General features: G+C 40.2%; 1 protein-coding gene across 3 annotated transcripts; it reads left to right on the top strand.

The window, feature by feature from the left end:
* On the top strand, nt 1–25,029 carry LOC148868897 (KRR1 family protein). Of its 3 annotated transcripts, XR_016107457.1 has the most exons (3): nt 1–2,300; nt 23,801–23,976; nt 24,673–25,029. XR_016107457.1 is itself a non-coding variant. In XM_088970935.1 (2 exons), the coding sequence occupies exon 1, from the start codon at nt 331–333 to the stop codon at nt 2,266–2,268; it is 1,938 nt and encodes a 645-aa protein (XP_088827061.1). In that variant the 5' UTR covers nt 1–330; the 3' UTR covers nt 2,269–2,300; nt 24,668–25,029. The 3 variants fall into 3 exon arrangements, 2 of the variants coding, with proteins under 2 accessions (XP_088827061.1, XP_088827059.1); XM_088970935.1 differs by lacking the exon at nt 23,801–23,976 and having other exon boundaries at nt 24,668–25,029; XM_088970933.1 differs by lacking the exon at nt 23,801–23,976.
* Nucleotides 25,030–26,146: the final 1,117 nt, after the last annotated feature.

Genomic DNA, 26,146 nt, shown 5'->3' on the forward strand with positions numbered 1-26,146 from the left:
GCTGTTTTGTTGGTGGCAGATCCCTACCCTCCCATCAGTTCGGATCGGCTCATAACACTATACCTTTCCAAGGCTTTCTGTACAGATCATGTTAAAACTTGATGGAAAAGTATTTTGTTGTGAACAGATCCGGATTCGATTCCCACATCTAATTTTTTGCCACGTCATTTTCTTTGCTCGCTCCGACATATTAAATCGAAACAGCAAGAAAAAACCGGGGGTTAAGCTTTTAGGGTTTTGTGGTTCATACTTAATAATGGGAGATAAAAACCCTAACTCCTAGACGATCAAGCCAGGGCATCGAATTCGGTCGTCTGTCTCTGGAAAAAAATGGGGTTGAATTTATTCGAGGGATCTGGTTCAGATGATGAAAACATTTCGAAGATTGAAATCGACAAACAATTCGCTCGTCGTTTCGAGCACAACAAAAGACGAGAGGATTTGCAGAGACTAGAGGAGTTGAAGAAAAGGGGACTGGTCGATAACTCCGAAGACGGCTCTTCGGAATCTGAAGACGACGAAGACGAGGAGGTTTTGATCAATTCAGGTAAAGGAGAATTACAGTTCTTAGATGCCCTTGTTAAGGTCAAGAAGAAGGAACCGATAATTAACCAGAAGGATACTAAGCTCTTTGAATCTGAAGATGAAGAAGATGACGAGGAAGAAGAAGAAGAAGAAGAGAAGCCCAAGTCATCGAAGGAGAAGCCTATGTATTTGAAAGATGTTGTTGCGAAACAGTTGATCGAAGAGGGCCCAGAATTCGATGATAATAACTCAAAATCCCGTATGAAGAGCTACTCGGAGGAGCAAGAGGAGCTTCGACAAGCTTTCTTAAATGCGGCCGAAGAGGATTTTGATGGTGACGAGGGGGATTTTCTGATAGAGAAGAAAAAATCCCAAGTAGAGGATGGGGAGGATGAGGATATCAATGAAATTCAGAAAAGGTTGGATGAGTATTTTGGTGAGGATGAGAAGTTGGACGAGAATGAGATGTTTTTGAAGAACTACTTTCTGAACAAAATGTGGATCGACAAGGATGCTAATAAAGGTGCAAAATCTTCTGAAGAAGATCTTTATGGGATCTCGGAGGATGAGGACGAGGTAGAGAAGCAAGATAAGTATGAGGCGGAGTACAATTTCCGGTTCGAGGAGGGTGCTGGAGACCGGGTTCTGGGTCATGCCCGCTTCACGGAGGGGTCTGTGCGGAAGAAGACGAATGCAAGGAAGCAGCAAAGAAAGAGCAAGGAAGAGAGGTTGGCTCAAGCAGAACTCGAGAGGAAAGAAGAACTGAAACGCTTGAAGAATGTAAAGAAGAAAGAAATAATGGATAAGCTCCAAAAGATAAGGGCTATCGCGGGTATAGCTGAAGGCGGGGATTGCGCTTTGAATGAAGATGATCTAGAAGAGGATTTTGATCCTGAAGAATACGACAGGAAGATGAAGGAGACATTCGACGTGGATTACTATGATGCGGTGGATGCTGACCCTGGTTTCCGTGGTGAGGGGGATGAGGACAGTGTTGATATTGAGAAACCGGATTTTGACAAGGAAGATGAATTGCTTGGGCTTCCGAAAGGTTGGGATGTGTGTGGATCTGGTGATGGGTTCTTAGCAGCTAGAGAAAAAATTTTAAAACGGAAAGCAGATGAGAAAGATGTTGAACTCTCGAATGCACAAGACCAAGAAGAAGACGAAGAAGAAGAAGAACTGCCCCAAGAAGGTAAACGCAAGAGGAAACGTAAAATCTCTCTCTATGAAAAGGTTGCTCTTGATAAAGCAATGGAGGAGTACTACAAATTGGATTATGAAGATACAATAGGAGACTTAAAGACAAGGTTCAAGTACACTCCAGTTCTTCCCCAGAGATATGGTTTAAGTGCTTCAGAGATTTTAATGATGGATGACAAGGAACTAAATCAATATGTTTCTCTAAAAAAGATTGCTCCTTACCGGGAAAAGGAATGGAAGTTGCCAAAAATTAAGAGATACAACTTGAAAATGAAGAATAAGTCAGAGTTGCAAGGCAAACATATGAGAAACCTGAAGGCTGGAAAGCACAGAAAAAAGGGTGATGATCATGCTGCAACTTTGGCAAAACATGTAATGGAGCAAGATAAAGCTGAGGCTGGGCAACAGAATGGTGAAGTGGGCACCACATCTAGGAGAAGCAGGAGAAGGCGCCGCCAGGCAGAACTAAAACTATCACAATCGAGGCTTATGGCATATGGAAAAATTCCCTCTAAGCCCAAAAGTAAGAAAAAGCAATAATATCTACAGCTTATGTACATCAAGGAAATGAGGTAAATCCTTGAATTTAGTTAATTCTCTGTTCTATTTCTTAATTGTTTGACTGTGCTTTGTAACGATTGTGGAGTTTAAGGATAGTTTTTTCTTCCTATCTAGTTATGTTTTGCCACATATATTGATTCAACAGCCTTTTGAAGTAAATGAAAAATATTACTACTATGTTGATTAAATTATAACTTTGTCTCTGGTTTATAATGACTGTGGAGCTTAAGGATAGCTGTTCCACCCTTATCTATTTATGCTTTTATGGGATGTATTGATTCAACAGTCTTTTGAAGTAAATGAAAAATATTAATAATTTAATACTATGTTGATTAAATTATAACTTCTGCTTCTCTTTCTCAACCATTGTTGTAGGAGCACCTTCTGATATTCTAGGCAGACTTCAAAATGATTTTTAGTTAATAGGTAGATAAGCTTCAATTGATTAGTAGATTTTTTCAGCACTTCCCATTTGATCTCAAGATAAACCATAAAATTTGAATGCAAATGTCTTTATGTCTTCCAGGAGGCATGTTTCTGGCTCTTTCAATCGAGTTTGACCTGGAAATTGGAATTTAGTAATGTACTTTCTTTAGCATGCCACTAAATTTGATTGCAAAGGCCTTCATTTCTTCTAGGAGGCATGCCCCTCTGAATTGAAATTAACTTGGAATCCGAGTTCAAAATATTAGTATCATGAAGCTTGAATACGCATGGATATGGTGGAAATGTATGGATACATAGGGAAACTCTTACAATCCCCACAAATACATCAACAAAGCGCTAAATCTAAGGTTGAAATAATTATGAATAAGGTATAAACACAAAAAAATGCACATTTTAATAGTTTATATGAAGAGATACATTACAATCAACAATACTGGGAGTCTAGAACATGTTGATATCATACAATAACTTTACTAATTATCAAACAGCGTTTCAGGTTTTAATCTATTAAAAATTCATTACAAGATACATCAAATTGTTGTTAGGTCAATGAGTTTGATAGAATAGATCATTAACAAATCCATCTTATAGTCCTCTCTTACCTTGAAAATCATTTAGAATATATAAAATAAGCTAGTTTTTCTTATTTTTGTTTTTTCCTAAAAAATTAAGAAAATTTCATTTTTGAACGAAATATTCTTAGACCTATAAGTTTAATAAATACATAGATCTAACAAGCTTGGACTGCTGGTGTAATTGGATATATGTTGGTGGTTTAAACTGTCGGGTCAGCTTATAAAACTGTCAAAAAGTTTGGATGAGTTATTGAATAGCAATTCGTTGACCTATGCTAGCTGTTAGAAACTTTTAGCGGTCCTTAATGGTGTTGTGCTGTTCCACCTGTGCTCTGTGCCCATGTCTTTAGATACCAATATGATACATCATGTATCAGGTGTATTGTGTTGATAATTTGAATCTTGCTTGGAATGCATTTTCTCTGTTGGGACATACTTTTGAATTTGGGTTAGTCACTTAGTCTCATGCAACCTTATGATCTATGACCTCCGGAATGCTTCATGTGCCTCATGCAAACCTTATGACTGAGAAGAAGAAAAAATAACAAATCTGAGAAGAAAAAAAAATATTGGTCTTAAAGTATCCATGCAAGACAAAAGGTGCAAGTTCCTATCTCAATGAGCATGGGTTACACTGTGTAGCTATCTTTGATCACTTATATTCAATATAATACTTTACTGTTAAAAAAAATTATAGATGTGATAAAGATTAAAAAGTTATGGCTCTCCTACACCTATTCCTACTCTCAAGGAGGCTTATACCTTATGAATTCTGAACTATGCCTTCCACCTCAGACTGGTGAAATGCATGATATCATGCCTATGTGTTCTAATATGTTGCTTATGATGATTTACAACTTAAAGAGAGAACAATGAAGTCAAAAGACTCAATGGAAATATAGATCACAGGATTCAAGACAGTTATGGTGTCTTACTTTGGGTGGATCTAGCTTGCTGATTAAGCCAGCAAACTGATATGGGATTATGTCTTCAAAATTTTAGTTTTATGGTCAGCATATTTCATTGGGTTAGTCCACCTTCTATGTCTGAACTAGAACACTCTGCCACATTTACTAATTCAATTTTATTTTTATTTATTTTTTGCTCAAGTTTTAATGTTTTAGTTTAAAAGAATCCCAAGATTAGTGCCTTAGCCTGAGGAAATAATTGCAAGTTTCTTTGGATTCTAATAACTTGCGATTTTTAATTTGAGGACTCCATCTGCTTTTTAAGTTCTCTAAAGAAGATGTTCTTATCTTGTGAGGGTGAGGATTAGAATATTTAGACTTTGAACATTCTAGGGTTCTTCTCTTGTGTTTCCTTCTTGACCTTACTTGAGTTTCCTCCCTCAAACATTTTCCTCGAAATCCCTTTTGAGCTAGCACTACACCTCCAAAAGTAAAGGCTTTTGTTGGGAATGTGCATTTCAAATCTTTAGCGCATAAGAGATGTTCCAAAATGAGCAAGTAAAGTATTGGTATTGTACTAATATCTGTCGAAGTCAAATTTTTACAATAACTAACTATATACTTAAAGGACCTGTTCATTGGGATATAAAGTGATTATAGTATCACTTCTCTCTCTATCTCTCCCTCTTGGCCTCTCTCTCTCACAAAGAAAGAGGGGAGTTTTGTTGGTGGAAAGATCAAGAGGCCATGGAAATCCAAGTGTTATGGTGGTTTCGAGATAGGCGATAGCGGCTAGGGAGAGATTTTTGCAAAAAGCGTAGTCAAAAGAACAGAGAAGTGGAACAGTCTTATGCAGACATGGCCAAACTACCAACTTGGTCAAAGGAGGGTAAGGTGGTGCTGAAGGTAGGGACAGTGTGTTTCTACCTAATCACAAACGGTACGGGAGAGAGCAAGAGAAAGCAGTTTTTGGAAACTTGTTTGGTAGTGGTTGTGGAGACGTCACTCTCAGTTGAGGAGTTGCAAGTGTGGGCCTTGACAAGTTGGGGTTTAACGTTGGGGGTTAGGATGAGAAGGATGGCGAAGAATACATTTCTTTTCACCCTACCTTCAATAACAGAAGCTAGAAGAATCTTAAACATAGGAGTAAGAAACACTGGAGGAGCTTTGTTTAATTTATGTCCTTGGGAAGATACTAAGGGCTGTTGGCAAATGGAAGCTGGGCCCTCAGAGTCATACTGGTTAAAAATTTTTGGACTTCGACTTCACTTGTGGAGCGAAGGTTTGGTGAGGAAAATTAGAGACCTGTGTGGGGGCTGCTTAGAAACAGACGATTTTGATGAAGCAAAACAAAAAGTCGAGTGGGTGCGGGTGAAGGTGAAATGGAGAGGCTGTCCACCGGCAGCCGTCAATTTAATGGACGGAGAGAAGGCTTATGTGGTTGCAATACGAGCCAAAATCGCACCAGAAATTGCAGCTTCAGTGTATGATTTCAAGGAAGCAGTAGAAGTGGTGCATGAATGGTCAGTTTGGGAAGAAAGGAACAATAGGATCTTTAAAGGAGTGGACACATCCAAGGAGGAAATTGTAGAAAGGATAATCATTATGACTATTCAATGGTTGAAAACTTTGGATTTGTTTAAAGACTTCTCAGCTGAAGACATTTACGGGAATTGGGAAGTCCTGGCATCTACAACTTCCATAAAACCTACTGTGCAGGAATTGTGGTCCCCACCAACACAACAAGGAGTGAAACTGAACTTCAACGTGAGTTCTAGAGGTAACATGGGCCCTTTAGGTATAGGAGTATTCAAAGATGAAAATGACAGAACTGTGGCTATGTTTTTCAGGACCAATAGGAGTGGGGGACTCATTGAGAGCGGGGGTGATGGCCTTGCTTCAAGGTGTAAGATAAGCCAAACAATTGGGGTTACACCACATTGAGATAGATGGAGACTCTAAATTGTTGATTGAGTGGCTGCAATCTGGTAAGTTGGGAGCCTGAATTTATAGACAACCCATAAGGGAAATCCTCAACACAACAAGGGAGATCGGTGCATGCTTCAAATGGACAAGGAGATCAGCTAATGGTTTAGCTGACAGTTGGCTAAACAAGGGATTGTAAGGGAGAGAATGTTCTAGGCAGTTCTGTAAGAAAGATTACTGGGGGCCCAACATCTATTTAGGGGTTGACAGCTGTACTTATTTATTCTTAAGTTGTATTAATGAAGTTACCGTTTCTAATAAAAAAGGGCGTTTAAGGTGTTAAAGGGAGAATGTATAGGCGAAGAGGTTCTAAGAAAGATAAAGGGTAAAGAAGTAATTGATTTGGAAAAGGACAAAGAGTCCATGGAATCATCGGAAATGTCTACAGCTGTTGGAGCCAAGGATGGAGATACCCAGATTGGTACGCTTAGAGATGAGGGATGCCACATAGTGATTGCACAAACGAGAGAAGATGGGATCTTGAGACAAGAGGATGAAGTTGGTACGAGTAAGATCTAGGACTGTAGGATATCTGAACCACCTGGCATAGAAATTAATTATAGGGGGCGGAAAACGGCCAAGTGGTGGTAAAAATGACTTGGAAAACCAGATTATGTTTAAACTTTTGAATGAAGACACTTTCTTGGAAACTTTGACGCTTAAAAGTGTTGGTAAATTGGAAGGATTGCTTATATATGAAAGGTTGCCACTTGGAGAAGCTCGGAAGGGCTGGAGAGCACTAGTGGAATGGTTAAGCGAAAGAAATGTTGTAGATGCTAAGCGGATCCCATTCTGGATTAGGCTTAACTTTAGTGTCTGGAGGTTATTGAGGGAGATGGAACGAGAGGAGAGAAACTTCAGGCCGGTGGGGAAGTGGAGGATGGAGATGAGTGTTGAAGCTAAGCATTTCTTATTTGAGCAAGGATGGACAAAAGGTAAGGCATGCTTGAAAATCATAGAAGGTAATAGGGCAACGATATTCATACCAAAGGAAGCATGTTACTAGTTGAAAGGCTTTGTTGATGGAGCAGTAAACACTATTAGGGAAGAAGGTGGAAAAACTCAGTGGCTTGTTGTGGGAAGAACTATGAAACAACACTAAGAAGAAATGAGAGAGGATGGTTTATCATGGTTACAAAACACTTTGGCACTAACAAAAAACAAATGATTTGTATACTGGAAGGACAGAGGGGACAAAGCTGGGCTTCCTTCGCCAATAACCTTCAGGCGTTTCTCTTGGAAGTAGAGAGGAAGGTTGCAGAACAGAAGGATAACAAGCCGTGTGAAAGTGTTCCAACGAACCATGGTACTCCGGAGAATAACAAGAAGCAAAGTCCATCTTGTCAATATATCTTGGTAGCAAGTTCAATTGGACTTTGGAAATTAGCACTTGAAGAAGGGAGAGGCAAATGGGAACATAGAATGGTATTAACGGCAGATAGGACTGTAGGGGATTGGACGAAAGTCTTAGAGGTAGTTGCAGAAAGACTGGGCTTAGAAGGTGATGCTGTCTTATTGCCGTTTACTGAGAAGAAAGCCATACTTGATTTTGGTGACGAGAAACTGAGCTTCAATACAGTCCAAGTAGATGGAGGACTAATACAAATACAAAACTGGGCTCCATGTTGCAATGAAGTTGAGCCAAATGATGGTAGCCTCGGGATCAAACTTTTAGGGCTTCCCTTTAATCTCTAGAACGAATTGACCTTAGGAAAAATTGTTAGAGCCTTTGGGGGAATTCTAATGGAGCTGAACCTGAGAAGTTTGCATGCTGTGGAGATCATAGTCGCAGGGATTAAGTATGAGAACCTATCGTGTTCTTTTGATGTTCTCTCCGATGGCACCTAGTACAGGGTTTGGCTGGCATCGGAAGTTGGGGCATCTCTTTGGGGAAGACGAATAGAGGTAGGAAACGATGGTGAGGTCGCAGGTTGGTCTACACATGGCACCCAGGGAATGGTGAAGAAACCTGATGCGCGTGATAGAGTAAAAGAGGAGAATGAACAGTCATAGGGGGTTACCAATTCTCGAAGCTTACCATTTAAAGTTATTAATTCAAGATTCTTTGCATTAGAGACAAGGTCTTTTGGTGGCCCTTCCTATGCTGACGTGGCCGGAAGGGGAAATAACTCGGCGAGTCTCAACAATGTAACTCAATATGAACCGGTTGGGAGAGCGAGTGAACCAAAACTTGGACCACATGCCACCATTAGTGGACCACGTGAATACTTAAGGTGTCACGTGGGGCATGAGAGACTAAGAGAGGTTGTAGACTAAAACTCTCTTCTATCTTCTTCCAGGCAAGGGTCAGCCGAACATGATGAGTCATAGAAAGCGCAATCAGGAGGAAAGTATCCCTTGAGTTGGACCCATCGGCTGGACTTTAACGAGCAGACCTTCAGTGTTGTTGATCACCCAATCTCGTGCTACATTAGAGACAAAATAGAAGTAAGAGAGGAGGAAGACCAAGGGTGGATAAGTTGCAGCTCGGAAAGTGATGTAGAGGGGAGTTCAGAAGAGATTGCTAGTATTGATAGTTTGGAAGAGGAAGGATTCCATGGAGGCCAAAATAGAGAGACATTAAACTTGGAGCATCCTTTTTCTCGGAGATACGGTGGGAGCACAAAAGAAAGACTTGGAGTTTCCGGTGAACACGAACAAGGTGGACCAAAGCCCAAATACGGACAAGCCTTTACCAAGCTTTAGCACCGTGCAAGTAGCTAAAAAGGAGTTAGGTCAAGCTAACCTAGAACTGAACAAGGGTACATCATAGAGGTGAATATCCGGGTAAGGGAAAAGGTCTTTGTGTAGACCACTTGACGGGGAATAGTTCCCTCCAAATCGAGGAGACAGAAAGATCCAAATTTTCTTTACAGGGATTGAAAACCAACCACCCTCATTTGCCCCTTTCTCACAACCCTCGGTCGAAACCAGGTAACTCTGTCAACTCTGTCAATTCAGTTTATGCTACTAATGAGTGTTTTGTGTCCCTTGTCCCAGATTCCATTTCCAACCAAGAGTCAGAGGCCCATGGATAGGAATCCACAATGAGGATACAAGGGGAGAAGGAGGGGGAGACAACAGTGGGAATAACATGCGGGGATAAAGGCTTTGGGGAATCATTGAGAGAATAATGAGTGAAGTGGAGAGGAATGAATTGCAAAGGGTGGGTACAAATGGGGCAGAAAGAGTTCCTGGTGTAGAGAATGAGATAAGGAATGAGGAGAGTAGTAGTAGTGGAGAGCTTGGAAAAGTCGGACAAGGGGAAACTTGTAAGGAAAATTCAATAGCAGAATTTGTGGGAAAGCTAGGGTGTAAACTGAAGAACCCGAATGATATAAAAGCCTTTATACAAAAAAGGAGGATAGAAAGGTTAAGAAGGAAAACTGAGTGAAGTTGAGAGATTGAAAAGAGATATTGAGGGGGATAAGAAGTTTGGGGCGCGAGGGGACAGAAGGAAAGGGATTAAATGTGAGGGGGCTTGGTAGTGCGAGGAAGAGAACAACAATTAAAGAGGTGATTAAGAAGTTTAATCTAGATGTGGTATTAATTCTGGAATGCAAAGGAATGAATTTTGATTGCAGATGGGTAAGAAGTGTTTGGAGAGCTAGGGGGGAATAAGTGGGCTGCCGCTCCGTCGTGGGGATCCTCAGGTGGGATTGTGACATTGTAGAAAGAAGATATGCTAATAGGAGTGGAGGAGTTGATAGGTGATCATTCTGTTTCTTTAAAGTTCAAGCAGGTGGAAGATGGTTTTGAATGGGTACTTACAAATGTTTATGGCCCCAATGACTATTGGCAGAGAAAGAATTTGTGGGAAGAGTTGAGTGATATTAGGGGCCTCTGGGATGGACCATGGTGTGTGGGAGGGGATTTTAATGTAGTGAGATTCACAGAGGAAACCACCAATCCTAGACAGAGAGTGACAACAAGTATGAGGAAATTCAATCAGTTTGTGGATACATTTGAGCTTAAAGAATTTCCACTCCTAAATAATACGTTCACATGGTCAAACCTTCAATCAAGTCCAATATGCTCTAAGCTGGGCAGGCTTATATTTTCTATGGATTGGGAGGAACATTGGGGTAATTTAACATCTAGGGCACTTCCTAGACTTACCTCGGACCACTGGCCTATAGTGATGTGTAAGGAGGAAATGAGAAGTGATGGACCTGCCCCTTTCAGGTTTGAAAACATGTGGTTGATCCATCCGGGCTTCATTGAGAAAATCAGGTAGTGGTGAGAGCACTTTAATCCGCTAGTACAATGGGAAGGAATGTGGTTCCACAAAAAGCTTCGGTTCTTAAAATCCCAAATAAAGGAGTGGAACATGTTGGAGTTTGGGAGAGTGGAGGAAAGGAAATAGATCCTGTTGGAGCAGATAGATGAACTGGATATGAAGGAAGAAAGGGGATTTTTTGGAGAAGAAGACAGAGAGAGGAAATGGAGTTTAAGGAAGCAAATGGAGGATTTATTGCTTAAGGAGGAAATTAGTTGGAGGCAGAAATCTAGGTGTAAATGGTTAAAGGAGGGGGATAGAAACACTAGATTTTTCCATTCAGTGGAAAATGGTAGGAGAAAGAAAAACTTCATCTCAAAACTAAAAGTTGAAGGAGCAGTCATATCCCACCCGGTAGAAATAGCAGAGGCCTTTGTGAGTCACTTCAAATCTATTTTCAAAAAACCTCTAAATGAAAAGATTTGGTTGGAGGGTTTGGATTGGCTGACTCTAAGTGCTAAAAACAGAGTCTGGTTAGAAAAGAGATTTGAGTTGGAGGAGATGAAGGAAGTGGTTTTTTCGATGGATAGAACAAAAGCTCTAGGCCCAGATGGTTTCACAATGGCTTTTTATCAAGATTGTTGGGATATTGTGGAGAAGGATCTTGGGTCAATGTTTGAGGAGTTCCACGGAAGGGGAATAATTAACCTGGGTTTGAATTCCACATTTATTGCTCTGGTACCAAAGAAGAATGAGGCATCACAACCAAGGGACTTTAGACCTATTAGTCTGGTGAATAGTTTGTATAAAATAAATGCAAAAGTGTTGTCTCTAAGGGTAAAGAAGGTTCTTCCTACCATAATTGCACCTAACCAAGGTGCTTTTGTGAAGGGAATACAGATTACTGATCAAATCTTGATTGCAAATGAGAATCTGGAGATCTTTAGGAAATCCAAGAAAAGGGAGTGGTCTGCAAACTGGATTTGGAGAAGGCTTATGACATCATTGATTGGTCTTTCCTATTGGAGGTGTTGAAAAGTTTTGGATTTGGAGACATTTGGTGTAAATGGATCTGGGGTTGTGTTAGGAGTTGCCACTATTCTATTTTGGTGAATGGAATTGTGGCGGATTTCTTCCCTGCTTCGAGAGGAGTAAGACAAGGAGATCCACTATCTGCTTTTCTTTTCACTATGATTGCTAATGTTCTGGGGAGATTGATCCATAGAGCGGACTCGAGGAATTTAATAAAAGGCTGGAGAGTAGGAAGGGAAGAGGTACCACTTACACATCTGCAGTTTGCAGATGACAATTTTGTTCTGTGAAAGTGGGGACATCAATTGGATTCGGAATTTAAAATTGGCAATACAACTCTTTGAACAGATGTCTAATCTCAAGGTGAACTTGGATAAGAGTAGTATGGTGGGTGTGAATTTGAAGGAAAGGGAGCTAAGTGAGTATGCAAGCGTGTTAGGTTGTGCAACCTTGGATTGGCTTATGACTTACTTAGGCCTCTCCTTGGGGGATAACTCTAAGAAGGTAAGCTTTTGGAACCCGGTGGTAGAGAGATTTGAAAAAGGGCTTGTTTCTTGGAGGAGAAATTATCTTTCCTTTGAGGGGGGGGGGAAGAGTTACTTTGATTAGGTCAACCCTAGCTAACCTACCTGTTTACTTCCTTTCAATATTTAAGATCCCCACAAAGGTGTCTTAACATTTTGGAGAGATTAGTGAGGAATTTTTTGTGGGAGCCTAGAGAGGGAAAATAGGACCATAGGGTGAGTTGGGAGTTGGTAACTAGATGTAAGAAGCTAGGAGGTCTTGGGATAGGGAATATTAGGAAAAGGAACATGGCATTGTTGGGGAAATGGTTATGGAGGCTTCCATTGGAAAGAGACAAATTGAGGACAAAGATTGTGGCTAGCATACATGGGCTCGAAGGCAATGGTTGGGAACCTGGAATTTTGGCAAGGGCTACAGCTCCCTCTCCTTGGAAAGCCATTTACAAATTGCTTCCACTCTTCTCCTCTTGGATCAGGTATGGTCTTAACTCCAATTATAGAATAAAATTTTGGGAACAACATTGGGTTGGGGACTCACCTTTGATGGACCAATTTCCTTCTCTGTATGCTCTTTCAGATTCGAAATATGAACCCATATCATCCTTATTATGCCCTTCAGGCTCTCCTTCTGGTTTTGGGTGGAACCTAGGTTTGAGAAGGGCAATTAGGGTTATAGACTTGGGCCACATCATGTCTTTGTTAGCTATCCTTAAAAATGTTTTCTTGGACCCTAATAAGGACACCAGATTTTGGGTTCCTTCCTCATCAGGTATTTTCTCTTGTGCTTCGTTTTTTGAGACATTAACTCAGCCTTCTGACCCTATTGGGTTGTCCTTCCTGGTTAAAGAAATTTGGAGTAGGCCCATTCCTCCGTGGGTTGGTAGTTTTTGTTGGGAAACTTTCCTGGAAAGAATTAGCACAAATGACCTAATTCAGAAAAAGAGACCCAATTCTTGTTTACTTCCTAATAGGTGTACTCTCTGTAAAGTTGATGGGGAAACTGGTTACCACCTTATGGGTTACTTGTTTGGTTGCTAAAACAGTAAGGGAGTGGGTTTTTTCACTTTTTGGGTGTATTTGGATTCCCCCTAGGAGCATCCAAAGCTTGTTCTCTTCTTTTTTCAGATGGTCGGAGAAGAGAGGGAAGATTATGTGGAGAAGCATTGGGGCAGCAGTGTGTTGGTCACTATGGGAAGAAAGAAACTTGCGAATATTTTCAGAGAAGGAAAGAACCATGGAAAACTTATTAGATCTAATTCTGTTAAGGGTAGCCCATTGGTTGAAAACTGTGGAGCTGTTCTCAGGTTTTTCTGTGGCTGATCTGGTAAGAAATTGGAAAGAGATAGCTTCCTCTGCCCTATGTAAGAGGACTCGTAGTCCTTCTTGGTCCCCGCCTCCCTCTGGGTTCATAAAACTGAATTTTGATGGTAGCTGCTTAAGGAATCCAGGGCCTTCAGGGATTGGGGGAGTGTTTAGGAATGAGGATGGGGTTATCATTGTCATGTTTTCAGACCCAATTGGAGGAGGAGACTTTCTTAGGGCTGAGGTTCTTGCAGCCATGGAAGGTATCCAAAGAGCAAGGGAGTTGAATATCAGATGTTTGGTCCTTGAAGGTGACTCGGAGGTGGTGATTAGGTGGCTAAAGGAAGAAGGCAATAGCTTGTGGAGTTATATCAATGAGAAGAAAAAATTCAAATGGCTGAGTATGGATATTGTGTTGCATTACAGCTGGGTGAGGAGGGCTGCTAATTCATTTGCTGATAGGTTAGCCAAGCAAGGGGTGAATAGGGAATCTTTCTTTTGGGCTAACTTTTGAATTTTTTCCATTGTATTCTGTTGGTGGGGAGTTAAGACATTTTACCTCCCCCTTTTGTACCTAAAGTTTCACATAGTTTCATATCATTAATAAAGTTTCCTGTTCTGATAAAAAAAATGTTGTAGATGCTAACCAGAGGGAGGAGGTAAACTTGACAAGCTTAGCATCTGAGAATGTATGAGAAGAACCTCTTGTTTCTCCTTTTTAGGGGGAGGGCAATCAGTCAATAAGCCAAGACGTATGGGTTTTAAACTCAAAAAATATGCTCTTATCGAAGGGTCAAAAAGGTTTATCACCATCAGATCCTGAAGAAGTTGGGGGTGAAGACGACCTAGGATCATCGGAAACACCTACAAAGGAGGTCGAAGGTGACCTGCTAGGGATGCAGACTCAAGACAACAGCATTGAAGTACAACCATTGGCGGTTGTACCTACAAAAACTTGGAGTTCATCAGTTACATATGAAAATAGTTTGGTGTTCTCAGGTAAGGGGAGAAAAACTCATAACAGGGTATGGAGGAAATGACAAAAGGCTATCTAATGGAAGTTGAGAGGAGAATTTTAGTGGAGAGAGGAAAGAAGGGCAGAAAAACTGAAAGGGAACTTTTTGGACTCTTGGGGATTTAATGATAAAGTGGGCACTCCAGGCAGGGATGAGGGTAACAGAAGGAGGTAAAGGGGTAAACTGCTCTCTTAGTTTTCTTTCTCTAATCTGACATCATGAAGTTAATTTCCTGGAATGTATGAGGCCTCAATTCTGGTTGTAGGTGGATAGTGATCAGTGCTCAAGTGCGGAAGTGGAATCTAGACGTGTTATGCCTTCAAGAGTTCAAAATGGAAAACATGGAAGAAGCTCAAATCAGATCAATTTGGGGTAGTAGAAACTGTGAATTGGACCTCATCCCATCAATTGTTATAGTAGGGGGTCTGGTCATCATTTGGGATCCAGATGTTTTGAGAATGAAGGATAAAATTAAAGGAATTTTCTCTTTGTCCATTTTGTTCCATTTGTGTGAAGTTGATTGGGAATGGATCTCTGCAGGGGTTTATGGGCCAAAAGATAATGGCTTAAGGAGTTTGTTTTGGGCGGTATTGGATGGGGTTAAGGAAACTTGGGAGAAATTGTGGGTGGTGGGTGGAGATTTCAACACTACCAGATTTACACATAAGAAAAGGGGGGAAACAGGGTCCCAAGGGGCCAAAGGGGTTTTGGGGAGTTTATGAATAGATGGGAGTTGGATATTCCACTACTAGGAATGAAATACACTTGACAAACAACCAGGAGGAGGCAATATTAGCAAAACTGGATGGATTTGTGGTTTTGACAGATTGGGAAGAGAAATATGGCCACTCTCCATGGAGTCTCTTCCTTGTTTGCTTTCGGATCACATGTCAATTTGTTTGGGCAGCTGTGGAGTACCATTTGAGAACCTCTAGTTAGAGGAGGATTGTGAGTCTACTAGAGTTGTTGTGGTCTCAATTCCACTTTGAAGGATCAGCAAGAAGTTAAATAAAGTGCCTTAAGGAGAAGATAAGGGTTTGGAGGAAACTGGAATTTAAAGGGGTGGAGTTGAGGAATAAAGAATGTTAGATATTATAATGGAGGTGGATAAAGCTGAAGAGAATGGACAAATCTCAGAGGAAGACAAAAGAAAGAGATGGAGTGTCAAAGCAAACATTGACAAACTTGCTTTCTGAGTGGAAATGAAGTGGTGGTAGAGGTCAAATGGCTGAGGGAAGGTGATAAAAATATCAGATTTTTTTCACAAAATGGCAAATGCTAGAAGAAGAGAAAATATGATAAAGAAGATGGTCATAGAAGGGGAAGTGGTGGAAGAAGAAAAAATTAAAGAGGTAGTAGAATGTTACTTTTCAAAGCTTTATAAGGAAGTATTGAAGAGAAGGCCTAAGGTAGATGGGTTAGAATTCAGCAGTTTGTTCGAAGAACAGACGAGAAATTTAGAAAGGGTTTTCACAGAACAGGAGGTGTGGGAAGCAATAAATGAAATGGAAGGGGATAAAGCCCCTGGCCTAGACGGCTTTACAATAAAGTTTTTCAAAAAATGCTGGATTTTTTTTTCTAAAAGGGATACAATGGCAGTCTTCTCAGAGTTTATTCTTCATTTGCTTTAGAAAGAAGTCTAAACTCTACTTTTTTCTCTTTAATTCCTAAGAAAAAAGGGGCCGAGGAACTTAAGGATTTCAGGCCGATCATTCTTATTGGTAGTGTTTATAAAATTTTATACAAAGTGCTAGCAAAAAGATTGAAACAGTCATGGGTTATGTTATTTCAGAGTTCCAAGGTGCTTTTGTTGAGGGAAGACAACTAGCGGATGGAGTTCTAACAACAAACAAACTAATTGACTCCCGGATTAGGAGTGAAAGAGCTGAACTGTTGTGTAAATGGATCTTGAAAAAGCCTACGATCAAGTAAATTGGGGTTTCCTAGATTATATATTAAGGAGGATGAATTTCAGCTCCAATTGGATCAATTGGATGAAGGTGTGTGTTACAACTCCTTCATTCTCCATTTTGGTTAATGGCATGGTCTGCGGTCATTTCAGGAGTTCAAGGGGTCTAAGACAAGGCGATCCCTTGTTTCCCTTTCTATTTCTTTGTGATGGATATTTTGGGAAAATTGACTTTGAGAGTAGTATTAGGTGGTTTTTTGGAGGGTTTTACGGTGCGAGAGAACATATTAGAGATTCGCTTGCTACAGTTTGCAGATTGTAATCTGAAGAGCTATACTCGAAGTAGCAAGGAGGAGAAGAGAACCACAGAACTGAAGAGAATGTCGAACTGTTCTATCCAGTCGACCAGTCCTTTATTTATAGATGAATATGGTACAAGGTACAAGAAATTATAGGTCCTCAAACCTGGAAAACCAATATTGCTTGGGCACATTGTGCTGGAAAAGAAGGGCTCAAGCTGTCTCCAATAGATGCCTGTTCTTGCGCTCAGCAACCCCATTTTGCTGAGGGGTGTAAGCACATGATGATTGATGTAACATGCCTGCATCTTCCATGAATGAGTTCAGGGATCTTTCAAAGTATTCAGCTGCATTGTCTGAACGGAATTGCTTGATCTTTTTATCAAATTGTGTTTCAACCATCTTGCAAAACATCATAGTTATCTGGGGAACTTCTTCACGTCCTTTCAACAGATAAATCCAAGTGCACCGAGAATAATGGTCAATAAAACTGATAAAGTAACGGAAGCCATCAATGGAAACAATGGGTGAAGGACCCCAAACATCAAAATGAATCAAATCAAAAGGGGCTTGAATTTCATTACTAGAAATTGGATACATTGATCTACATTGTTTTGACATTTGACACACATCACAAATTAAACTCTGACTCAGAATGCCCTTACATAATTCGGGAAACAACATTGCTAAGGAAGAAAAAGACAAATGACCTAGCCTAGCATGCCACAAGTGCAGCCTAGCTATTGACTCCACACTTTCCGGACTAGTAGTAGAAGCTTGCAAGGCCGAGCTGACATCTTCATCAAAATAGTAGAGGCCCTCATACTCATGACCACTCCCAATCGTTCTCCTCGTCAATCTGTCTTGGAAGACACAATGAGAAGGAAAGAAAGTTGTACTACAGTTCAAGTTTTTTGTAAGCTTTGAAACAGACAACAGATTTGAGGTAAGACTAGGAACATGCAGGACTGATTTAAGAGAGAGATCCTTGCTTAGGTCAACCACCCCTTTTCCAGAGATGGTGGAGAGGGACCCATCGGCTACTCTCATCTTATCCTGGCCAGACAACAGATGATATGTGGAGAATAAGGAGGACATATGTGTCATATGGTCAGTGGCTCCTGAATCAATCACCCAAGAGGTAGAATTAATGGAACTAGATGCACTAAATGCAGAGGTTGTACCTGATTTGGCAAGAGAGGTGGAAGCTAAAGAATTGTTCTTCAGACGGGCTAATGCCCGACTGAGAACCTCTACCTCACTAGCTGTGAAGCCCAAAGTACTTGGTCCAGAGGAGTCGGCAGCCTGCCTTGCGGTGGAAGATGACACTGTCTGAATACTCTGTGAGTTGTCACTACTGTTGTTGGTGGCAAGATTCCCACTTGCTGTGTGGCCCTTATGTTGCCTTTTGTCCTTTCTCAGAGCAGCTGGCTTCAGATGAGGGTACAGGACCCAACATTTCTCCTTTGTGTGTTTCTCACCACCACAATGTGTACACTTGAGGGACTTTTTGTCTGAAAATCTATTCCCCTTAGTGGAGACTAAGGCTGAATGTTCTCCAGGTAGTTCTGTTGACTGTGTCTGGAAGTCAACTTGCATCTCCTTTCTCCTTACTTCTTCATTCCTCACCAGGTAGTAGACATGGTGAAGTTCAGGTAATTCATCTCTCCCTAGAATCTGTGACCTTATACCTTCATATACAGGGTCAAGACCCGCCAGAAACTTGAAGGCTCTGCCCTCCTCAATCTGCTTATCATGCCTCCCCTTATCATTAGCATTTTCCCAATCCAAGATCAAATGGTGGTCAAGCTCTTCCCAGAGGCCTTCCAGTGTTGCAAAGTAGGTTGCCACAGACAAGTCTCCTTGCCTTAAGGCTGCAATGTCTTGGCTCAGCCTGTAGATTCTAGCATTGTTCTTTTTCTGGCCATATGTCTTAGATACTTTCTCCCAAATTTTAGCAGCTGTGGGGAAATGACGAACAGTTCTGGCCACCCTAGGAGTCATAGAGGCCAGCAACCAAGACATGACTGTGGCATTTTCCTTGCGCCACACGATGTATTCAGGACTGCCAATTTCTGGTTGTTTCTTGTCTCCATCCAAATAGCCTGTGAGGTCACGAGAGGTAATGAACAGCATTGCTGAGACAGACCACTCTTTGAAGTTATACTCATCTAGCAGCACACTTGTAATCTGCAAGCTGTGCAGATTAGGGTTTTCCAGGTTTGAGGACCTTGTAACAGGTCTGTTATCTCTAGAGGAAACTTCACCGGATAGTGAGGACATCCTGACTTCAGTCCAAGAGTTGTTCATAGTACTATAGGTGATTCTGTTAAGAACTGGCCAAATTGGTCACTGTGTTCACAGTACGGGTACAGTAGCAAGTAGAGGTCTGTAATTGAACCAGTTCACAGTGTTGGTAAAAGTTTAAGGTTGTAACTGTGTGGTGCAAAAGTTGCTGCAGTTCTGGTAAAAGATAAAGGTCTGTAACTGAACCAGTTCAGTCCAAGAGTAGGGCTAATAACCGACCTGAAGAAAATCTGTAACTGAGGTTGCCGCAGTTCTGTAAGAGTCTTGCTGATGCACCAAGACTACAACTGTAGAAGCTGATGCACCGAAACTGCAACTGAAGTTGAAGGAGCTAAGTCTTTACCACTTGTTCTGATGCACCAAGACTGCAACCGAAGTTGAAGTAGCTAAGTCTTTACCACTTGTTCTGCACAAGTCTTGCTGGAGCACGAAGCTGCAACTGTAGAGGAAGCTCTCCCCCTCTCGGCTAGTGCTAGGACTGCTGAAGCAGCCCTCAACCAGGTCTGTCCTATACAGACCTCTCTTAGTATCCCAATAGCTACTACTTGCTGGTGTAATCTAGTAGGACATCTACTTCTGGGTCTTACTTCCCTTGAGTCCTACAACCAAGAGAAACCCTAGGTTCGAACTTGCTTTACTCTCTTACACTCCTAGGTCTTCACTGCAGCAACCCAGAAAAGGAAGAGAGAAGAGGAAAGGTCAGCAAGAGAAAAGAGTGTGCCTGCTGAAACCAGGAAGGAGCTAATGCTCTGATACCATGTAATCTGAAGAGCTATACTCGAAGTAGCAAGGAGGAGAAGAGAACCACAGAACTGAAGAGAATGTCGAACTGTTCTATCCAGTCGACCAGTCCTTTATTTATAGATGAATATGGTACAAGGTACAAGAAATTACTGGGATGCCCTTGATTAGTGATGGGACACCCAGATGACTTAAATCATTAAACAGGATTAGGCCCAGGCCCATTAACACAAGCTCAGTTACAAGATAAGTTAAACATAAGAATGGGCTAATAAGAACTCTTATCAGCCAAACATCACTCTAACATTCTAACACAGATGACTCAGTTTTCTTGTGCAATGCTTCTCAGGAGCAACTAGTGTTTTAAAAGCACAAGTTGCAAAAAAGGTGTAGTGGTCAAATTGCGCCTGAGGCGCAAGGCAAGGCACACACCTTTTTAAGCAACGTGCAAAAAATAAAAAAGCTAAAATATAAAAATATAAAAAAAATAAAAAAATGCCCAAAAATAAAAAATGAAAAAAAACCAAAACATTGTTAAACATAATATTAATAAAAATATTAACTTAAATTTTCAAATAAATGTTTTAAAAAACCTATTATCTAAAATTAAAATACATAAATATAACATGCAAACCATATTCAAATGAGAAGTTAAAAATAAAATCAAATATATAAAACCCACAATCTCTTATTTTTTTCTCAATTGCATCACTTCAAGTAGCTAATGTGATGTAAAACATATTACATTCCTGATTCTACGAGCTGCCTTTGTGCCACACCCCTTGAGGCAAGCCCAAACAAGTCCACGTTAAGTCTCAAATTCATAGTACCAGAGCTTCGAGAACCCCCTATTTGGTAATGTTGTTCATTCATTCATCCTAATAAAATATTTTCTTAAAAAGCAATTTAAACTATAAAATCATTATTTTTTTTTGTGTGAGAACTAAGAATTTAAGACCTAGTGTGGGACTTGTTTGGGCTTGCCTCGAGGGGTGTGGCACGGGGTCCGGCCGCTAGGCACAAAAAAAAAAAAAGCGTCAATATTTCAAAAGGTAGTGTATACAGCATGGAAGGTGATTTCTTAGTATGGAAGTACTACCATGGATGAACACTATTAATAATTATTATGATCTCATCATAGAAGGTGATTTCTTAGTATGGAAGTACTACCATGGATGAACTCTATTAGTAAATCAGGTTTTGGGAATCACATTCACTTTTGGAAGGATGTTTGCTGTGGAGATACACCATTAAAGGTAGTGTATACAGCCTTCTTTAACATTGCTTTGAATAGAGATGCCACAATTCAAGACTATGACAAAGTAGTGGGTGGCAGGTATGGGTACACCAATGCTTTTGACATAATGTGAATGATTGGGATGTACTCTTGTAAGTAGCTGTTGGAAGCTCTTAGTGGCTGCTATATACATCTCAGTATGATGGATTGTATTTGGATGGCAGGCAAATCTGGCACCTTCTCAGTTACGTCTTTCTATCCAATACGAATTTGCTCTCCCTGCACCTCCTGCAGGCTGCAGTGAGACCATCTTTCTAGGGAGTTTATATGACAAGTCCATACAATAATCAATAGTAGTCGGCTGGATTGATCTTCTCTAAAATTGAAATGCTAAGGGAAACAAGAGCTGTTGCATAAGTTAAAGATGAGTTTAAGGCTGAAATTGCAAAGGTTGTATGTCATAAGCAAATTGGCCTAAAGGAGTAAAAATAAGGGTGAATAAAGGGAAAATAGCGGAATGATCTATATCAAGCTGAAAACTCAGATTGCTTTGTTTTTGACACTTTGCTTATGTGTACCCAACAGAATGGTTTCTTTGAACTTTAAAGTGGTTTCAACAATTAAGAAAGAAAAGACATAAAAAACAATTAAGAAAGAAAAGACATATAAAAAACAATTAAGAAAGAAAAGGGAAATAAATATACAATGAGTTGTTCGAAGACTAGAGAAATTTAAAACTGGAACAACAAATAAATAAAGGAACAGTGAGTGATCAAGAAAATTAACAAGGATTGGAGATAATGATTCGGCAATGGAGAAAGAAAGAACAATAGAAATAATAACAGATATTCAGTAAACCAAAATTTAACCAAGAAATAAAGTACCTGCTATCAACAGAGGATAAGTCCTAACAGAATCAACACAACTAGTTTCTCTAGGAGTCATCTCTTGAAGATGGAGTCAATACCTTCGTACATTTGGAGTTGGTACTAAACATGGAGTAATTTGATGGATCAAATGAGCTAATACATGCAGTAATTTACTTGAGAAACACAGTGGATTTTCCAAGATCTATAAAATATTTGATTTTATAGATGGCCTTTGGAGTGGGGAAGACTTTGGCAAGAGGTTGTTGGCAATATTCATGGAAGTGCAGGCAATGGCTGGGACATTGGGGTATCTTCGAGGGCTATTTTGGCTTTTCCTTGTAAGTCCATATGTGGAGTGCTTCCTTGGTTTTTAAGCCTTATCAGGTGTGATGGTTTTGCTATGGAGATAAAGTTCTCTTTTGGGAGAACCTTGGATAGGCAACTCAACCTTTAAAGATCCCTTTCTTTCTTTGTTAAAAAAATGAACCTATCCACTGGTTTGTGTTTGACTGGGGTCAGTTGGAACTTGGGCCTAAGGCTGCATTTGGCATTCCTTATTTTAAGGACTTGTCTCCTTTTTAACAGCAAAAAAAAAAAAAAAAAAAAGGAATGCCAAATGCAGCCTAAGGAGAGATGTGAGAGATCATGAGCTTGTCAAGGCAATCTCACTCCTACAAATTCTTTATTCTGTTTTTCTGGATTTTTCTAAGCCAGACTGTTGGGTTTGGACTTTTGGACTCCCCATCTTAAGGAAGTTTTCTCTTGTGCATCCTTTCTTGTCCTGTGAAAGAAATTTGGTCAAAACCCATTCTCCCAAGGTTGGGGCTTTATGTTGGGAAGTCTTTCATGGAAAAATTAATAATTTGGATGTCTTGCAGAAAAGAAGACAATCTGTGTATCTCCCCATGTTGGTGTACCCTTTGCAAATTAAATGGAGAAAGTTGTTTTTTGAAAAGTAAAAGAAAAATTTATTGATAAAATAAAAAGCAGATTACAACACTAATAGGGGTGTTAAGATAACACCTGAGCCCACTACCACAACAGCAAGGTTCCCAAAGACACAAAACTAACAAAAAGAAAGTTGTTACCACTTTCTAGTATCCCGCCCTCTTGTTGTAGGTATCTAGAAAAGATTTTTGGTCTTTTTGGTGGAGTATGCTCCCACAGATTGGTAGTCTCTTTGACCCTACGATCTTTAGCTGGTTGCAGAGAGGAGGTAAAATCATGTGGAGATGTGCTTGGACTGCATTGATTTGGACAGTATGGGAAGAAAGAAACAACAGAATTTTCAATAATATGTAAAGAAATGAGGAGACAATGTGGGAATGTGTTGTAAATAGGGCTATACATTGGACTACATCGTTAGACCTTTTCTCAGACTCCTCTTTTGATGATTTATGGCAAAATTGGGAAGTTGTAACAAGAAGTTCTGTTATAAGGGATAAACTGGTTGCAGTCTGGATTCTACTGAAAAATAATGAGGCCTAAATTTCCAAGTAGCAAGGGCGTTTTCTCTGAAACTTGTTACATGAATAAAAACAACAAACATAATTGTATTTTTTTTTAGTATCATCACCAAGATTGACTCATGAAGGATTTTTTGTTTCACTTAGGGTCCTTTTGATTTGCCATCGGAATTGGAATTGGAGTCAAAATCCCTCCGAATTGCAATGGTCTATTCCTCCTGCCTGTGTGGTTCATATGGGAATCAGAATTAGAAATGGCTGGAATGGATTCTGAGGGGGAGGGAATGACCACTCCCTCAAATGTGGGAATACCATTCCACCAGGAATTGGAATGGGATTCCCACGAACCAAAAAGACCCCTAGTTTTTTTTGGATAGGTGACTCGTCAACGGTGACTTGTCAACTAAGTTTTGGCTCTAGAGAAGCCTCCTAAGCCAATAAGATTTGAGCAGACTAGCTTTATCTGCTACTCGAGTAAATGGTTTAGGAATTTTCTCCCCGGCAACAATCAGTTCTGGTGGTTGAGCGATAAAATTTATATGAAGCATCCATATATTCTTCATTTTTCTTCTTCACCATCTTTGAATGCTGTAGGTAGTCAATTTGCATGCATTTGGACCTTGGTTGACTCTTCATTTGAAGCTACGTGTTAATCTTTCCCTGTCTTCAATAAGGTTTTGCTCTTATATGGAATTCCACCAAGCAATTGCTGGGTCCGAAGCTTCACTGATTTGAGACTTCTACTTCACCTCTATAGCTGCCTCATCTTGTTCTGTTTTTGGAGAGAACTTTTCTAGTCTGAAGACTTCCAGTCTGGTCCGATTGAATTATTTTTCCTGTGCCCAACATGGTATGCTGCCCTTTTTGGTTAGGCTGCATGCTTCCCTATATTACTACAGGTTCATAAATGCGAGCATAAGTAGGCTCATATATGTGGGAACATAGTGTAAGGACATTGGACATGTATTTCTTGGCAAATGTTAGTGTATACTGTAGCATTTGAACAATGAAAATCAGTTTTTCCTTAAGGCTGTGTTTGGTTGCAAAGCAAATTTATTTGCACTGATGCAAAACCATGTCAATGCAAATGATTTTAGTGCAAATTATGATTTATTTTTATTTCACATTTTACCTTATTTTGTTTGATTGCAATACAAATGTAGTAAAGCAAGACTTGGAGCAAAATAAAGTAACACCTAAAACAAAATTAAACCAGAATTTGCATTCTCGTGTATTTGTACTAATGCAACTAAAATTGCACAGCAACCAAACACAGCCTAAGTCTCAGTTTTGTTAGAGTACAAATACAAATATGTACAGCACAAATACATAAAAAATAATATAAAAATGCAAAGTTTTACACTACATATTTGTATTTGTACTACCGAACTGAGCCTAAACAAATGCTGACTTGAGGTGAATCTTATATCCAAATTTACTTCGTCATTATCTGTTTTGTAAGATCTTTCCTTTAACCAGTTACTTTTCTGTAGCTGATATTTATGAGTTCTACCTGTTACTAATGCTGGATCTTATTTTAGAGCAGGAATGGGTAGTCATCCTATGATCGAAAAATTGAATGGAGCTCCATGTAAGCTCATATTTGGAGATGTGAAGGTGAAGATTTCGAGTTATGTAGGCCCAATGAAAAAGGTAAGGTGTTGGTGGTCGTAATTGACCATATCAGTGATCGTTCTTTCATCCTTTCCAAGATTGGAGAGCATATGGCTTGGAATCTTTAGTGGATGTCGGGATTTGTTAGATATAAGATACCAGATTTTGTAATTGATCGAAAAAAAAGAACAGATCATATTTATCTTAGGGAACCTGGTAATTCCATCAACTCAAATGTCAACTTCTAAGAAAACCCAATTTTGTGAAGGGTGGGTTTTCTTTTCTCTTATCTTTTTCTCTTTTTCCTTTTATTTTTGGACAGGAACTCGGTTAGCTGCATTAGGTGGTCGGTTTTTGTGGCAAGATACTCAAGTCTCCATTATTTCGGTACCAATCGTCATGCCTCATACCAAGGTTTTTAAAACTGAACTGGACAACAAACCGTTCAGGGTCCGGTTCTGGTTAAATGGCCCGATCATTTGAACTGAACGGACAGCCCATTCTAACAAAAAAAAAGGCCGAAAACCGTAGGATGTTTTGACCACTCTGACTAAACCAACGGTTTTTGGCCAAAATAATGGTTTTGGGGTAAAACGATGTGACCGGTTTCCGAATGTTTTGGTCCAACCGTCTGGTCCGGTCTGTTTGTGAAAACCATGCCTGATACATCATATATGACATTGGTGCTAGGCCCCAAAACGATAATTTCTTGCAACACTCAATCGCGGCATACTTTCCCGCCCCTATCCTCCCTCTTCGCTCTGAGTTTAAATACCACTTCATCTGGGGACCACGGCTTGAAAGTGAATGTTAGCCATCTGATTTAGAGAACCAAGATGGTACAAGATAAGCATATGATGGTTTTGGGCTATCGGATGGTTCTCTCATACGAGTGGTTTGGATCCTATTTTGGTGCTGTTGGTCGTCAAAGTTGAAAACTCCACGAATGGAACTTGGAACTTTGGAAGTAGGAACCACTCAGGGTCCCTTTCTGTTGTATTATTGCATTTTGCCCCTTTACTTGATCCCCCCACATTTTTTTTTCTCTTTTTGGGTAAACCTGGTTAGTCCCAATTTTTTTTTGTTCTCTTTTGGTAAATCTGTTTAGTCCCATTTGGGGCATCGCAAGTGTGGTTGTGCCCTCTCGGTGAGCGAAGAGGCAAAGAAGGGGTGTGAACTGGGACAAACCAAACCCAAATGGAATTCGATCGTTGAGAAGTGGGAAGAAAAAGAACCTCCCCATAATACCTTACCAACTTTCCTAACACCAGATTGGTGGGCATGGTTGGTTGAATAACAGGGTTCCTCGCTTAGTTAGATCTACTCATCTGCTACGTTTCTTTCAAAATTCCCGCAGTATCATCATTATTGTTAAAAGTAACGCAATTAAGGGTTATGGTCGAACA

This window comes from Nelumbo lutea, chromosome 2, assembly GCF_056320005.1.
Source record: "Nelumbo lutea isolate HS-2025 chromosome 2, American lotus-T2T, whole genome shotgun sequence".
In the NCBI taxonomy this organism is placed as follows: Eukaryota; Viridiplantae; Streptophyta; class Magnoliopsida; order Proteales; family Nelumbonaceae; genus Nelumbo; species Nelumbo lutea.